The 3,859-nt window shown below is 35.6% G+C and overlaps 1 protein-coding gene across 1 annotated transcript; it reads left to right on the top strand.

Moving 5' to 3' along the window:
• Positions 1-1,015: 1,015 nt before the first annotated feature.
• LOC113354216 (CASP-like protein 1D1) lies at positions 1,016-2,565 on the top strand. Its single transcript, XM_026597615.1, has 3 exons — positions 1,016-1,435; positions 1,911-2,034; positions 2,135-2,565. Exons 1-3 carry the CDS (start codon positions 1,179-1,181, stop codon positions 2,345-2,347), a joined length of 594 nt encoding a protein of 197 aa, XP_026453400.1. The 5' UTR covers positions 1,016-1,178; the 3' UTR covers positions 2,348-2,565.
• Positions 2,566-3,859: the final 1,294 nt, after the last annotated feature.

Consider the following 3,859-nt stretch of genomic DNA (forward strand, 5'->3'; position numbering starts at 1 on the left):
GTCTTGATGATTAATGGTTAGGAATTTAGGACCACTACCTGCGTATTTATTTCCACGTTACTTTGCAACTCTGCTAACAGTGAACAGTCCTCTCTTGGAAATAACGTTGTACTAATATTACCCTTATTCTTTGTCAAAATTATACATAATCTGAGGACAATTTGGTAATCAGACCTCAAAAAAATACGATAAAATAATCAAAATTAGACACGTCATTTTCATATAGGACACTGACACTCAGCTTTACTTACAAATCTCAGAGCTTTAGTTTTACAATTCTCAGAGCTTAATTGCTGCGAACGAGCAATGCCGGCTACGTTAAAGTCCACGTATCGGTCAAGTTTTACTAGATGATCATTACACAACGTTGTGTACATAGAAAGGGGATCCAACGGTAGAAATGTCACCCTGTCTGTATTGGGATAGGGGTGGACAGAAACGGACCCCAAACCCTCGTAGAAACCCCTAACGATATATACGAAATGAAGTTTTTTTCTCAGCAGGCGAGGTCACAGTCTTGATTGAGTTCTTTAGAATCATCTCGATTATGATTAGATAGTATTTAATATGATGACATATCTTTTTCTGGTTGAAATCACGAGTTGGCTGCTAATTAAGATAAGATTTCCTGAAGAAAATATGTGTTGAATTCAACATTATCCAACATTTTTATTTACAAATGTGAAATGTGAGAAAACTGTTTTCCTGATAGGCTGCAGAATATGAAGATAAACTAATTAACTGTACAATAGATTGGTCAGTAAGCCAACAGCCTCCCATGTACTTTGAAATTTACAACACCAACACAGTTTCAAAAAGATTGCAAGAACTCAATGTTAGTTTAGTTTTCCTCTACCTAAACACCATTCAAAGTAAAGCCATATCCGATTTTTATCGCTTAAACAAATACTATTCGGTAGGTTTGAATGCTGAAAATAAAGTCTCCAGTCCCCGAACACGCAAACAAGGGCCTTCATGTTTTAATATAGTTTCAGGATGCGTGTGTGCCTTCTCATTTGACCCAAATGTTTATCCTTAATTCTCTTGATTTCTCACTCTATAAAAAACATCTCTTACTTAACCAATCTTTAATACTCATCCAAAACTTTCACAGCCAGATTTCTTCTCATATAAACTTCGGTTAATTAAGCTCCTGTTGAAGTAAGGATTCTATCTTGATGGCAGAAGTTACCGAGAAAAAAGAGATCACCGAGCCAATGGAAACCGAATCTCGAGCATATGGCACAGCCACGACCAGTGCTAAAACTTCGAAATATTTCTTGCTAGGTATAATCCTTAGGGGATTACTGTTTGCGTTAACACTCACTTCCGTCATCCTCATGATTACTGCTAAGCAAACTGAATATGTTAGATCGCCTCTGACAAGAACGCGGGAACTTCGACCTGCCAAATGGAATTATTCTCCAGCCTTCATGTAAGTTATTTAACGATTTCGTTTCTTTGGAAACTTTCCCTCTCAAAGTCAAAAGGCGAACTACTTGCCTAGCACCCACAATTGTCAATTGGCATTAGAACTGTAACTTTTTACACACGCAAATTTTTCGGAAAATTGATCATTTGTCCAAATATTTTTAAAACACGGTTCAAATGGGCGAGTAGAAATTAGTATGGGTGAAATGGACACAAAAAAATAGCAAGAATGAAACTGATTTCATCCTGTCTTAAACTTAGAAAGAGCGAGGATGAAACTGGTTGCATCCTGATGTAAATTTAAAACAAGAAAAAATACTTGAAAATGGACAGGATGCAACTGTTTACATCCTGTCTATTTTTAAAATTTTGTCCATCTAAACAGTATCAAATTTTACATGACTTTTTCACCCAGAAATTGTTGATTTTGATCTTTTTAACCAAGTTTGTGTAAATTTTTTCTTAAAATCATTTTGCAGATTCTTCATATCCGCTCTTTGGAGTGTTTGTGGATACAGTGTTTCCTCCATGCTAAACACACTAGTCTGCCGTAAGAAATGCGCTACAAATAAGTTCTTGATCCAAACAGTATTGGCGGACGTGGTACGTGTTCTTTCATTAACTCTTAATTTTCAATTAGCAAAATAAGTTTACTAGGTAGCTTTTATAATTAGGATACTCATTTCATTTTTATTTGGTGTAGTTGGTGTTTGGTATTCTGGCTTCAGCTACTGGGGCTGCTGGTGGTGTAGCGTATATCGGTTTAAAAGGAAATTCTCATATAGGATGGTTTAAAATTTGCAACATCTATGACAAATTTTGTCGACATATTGCAGCTTCCCTTGTTCTCTCATTAGTCGCCTTAGTGATCCTTCTCATCATCATAACGCTCTCGACCATACAAACCCGTTGCTGATCATTTTTTTGTAAATCTGTAAACTTGATTGTTATAGTATTTGTCTGTCATGTATGATCATTTTTTTTTCCCGAACTTCATTTATTGGGGTTTTGTATGGTTTGATGATGTGAGAGTGGTTGTGATGATGCATTAATGTTGTTTATTGAGTTTGTAAATCATGTACGTGTGTGTATGTATATTCAGATTTGTTTCAAATAATGGCGTTAGGTTTCAACGGTTTAGTGTTTACAAACAAATCAGCAAACCTAATCCATATCTTTCTTTGACCCCCTCGAATTTGTGTTTACACATACTTCAACCATATAGATGCTTTATGACTAGTGCTGGAAAATGATTGGACAAAGATGCAAAGCAATGACTAACCCCTTTTCTTAATGGACCATATATTGTTAAACTCGTTTAACGAGGGTGATCAGGACCCATCTTCATCAGCTTCTTTAAATATTAAACACTTTTGTTATGGGGAAGGGCTATTGGATCACGGGTGTATAGGAAGATCGTGCTCGACTCGTTGAATGGAACCGAGTCTAAACTATCTATTGAATCTGACAAATTTACTCTCGGCTAATACAAAAAACATATTGCATGATTCCTTCTGAAATCACCGAAAAAAATTCTCTTCTGCCCCTCGTAACTACAACCGCGAATTCAGTATTGAAGGCGATTGTGAAAGCCTTGTTTTGTATCTTAATGGTTCTACTTCAGAAATCTCTTCGCACAGTAAAAATTTATTGGATGAAGTAGACAAAGTAGCATGTTCATGTACAACCTCTTTAGGTTTTCATTTTGTTCCTACGACAGGAAATGCAGTGGCGGACCCTTTAGCGAAATAAACAAATTGGGACCTTAATCCCTGAGTTGTATTAAACTTAAACTCTCAATAGATAAATCTAATCCTAGCTCCCAAACAGTTCTTTTCTTTTCCCCTAGTCTCTTCGTTATCTTCTCCCTGAAAATGGAGTAATATTCTAGCCTTTGGGCAATGAATCAGTCATGAGCAAAGAGTCACGTATCTGAGTATTAGGATACATGTTTTTAATTTATTTTAGGGATTCATCATAATTTTTATATTTTTTCTGAAGTTTCTCTGCATCCTAGATTATCTTGGGTTTTCTTAAGATCTGAAGAGAAAGTGTTTTGCTCAATCAAACACAAATTTTTTCTATGATTGGCAGTGACGGGTTATTTTTTAACCTTTTCGTCTAGATTAATTTGGGGAAAGTGAATCTACCTATTCCGGTATCAACAATAGAGAAAGTGCGGTGTTGATTCTTCAAACACAAGACTTTCTATGGAATTGGTAGGAGGCTTTACCTATTCAGGATTTTTTTCTTTCTCTATTATTGTCTTTAATCTTATGTTTCTCTCTGTTTTGATTCGTTACTTTATTTTGGATGTGTGAAATCTAAATAGTCTTTACTTCATTAGAGAAAGTGAGTTGTTGTTCTTCAAGCACAAGACTTTCTACAGAATTTTGTAGATGGCTATACCTATTTTCGGGTATCTTTT

The sequence above is a fragment of the Papaver somniferum genome, chromosome 2, assembly GCF_003573695.1.
Source record: "Papaver somniferum cultivar HN1 chromosome 2, ASM357369v1, whole genome shotgun sequence".
Taxonomy (NCBI): domain Eukaryota; kingdom Viridiplantae; phylum Streptophyta; class Magnoliopsida; order Ranunculales; family Papaveraceae; genus Papaver; species Papaver somniferum.

Bases quoted from the DNA above. Each gene is read 5' to 3' on its own strand.
- LOC113354216 (XM_026597615.1), top strand. From the start codon at position 1,179: ATGGCAGAAGTTACCGAGAAAAAAGAGATCACCGAGCCAATGGAAACC. The intron at 1,436-1,910 runs GTAAGTTATTTA...ATCATTTTGCAG, and splicing joins AATTATTCTCCAGCCTTCAT to ATTCTTCATATCCGCTCTTT. The intron at 2,035-2,134 runs GTACGTGTTCTT...TATTTGGTGTAG, and splicing joins AAACAGTATTGGCGGACGTG to TTGGTGTTTGGTATTCTGGC.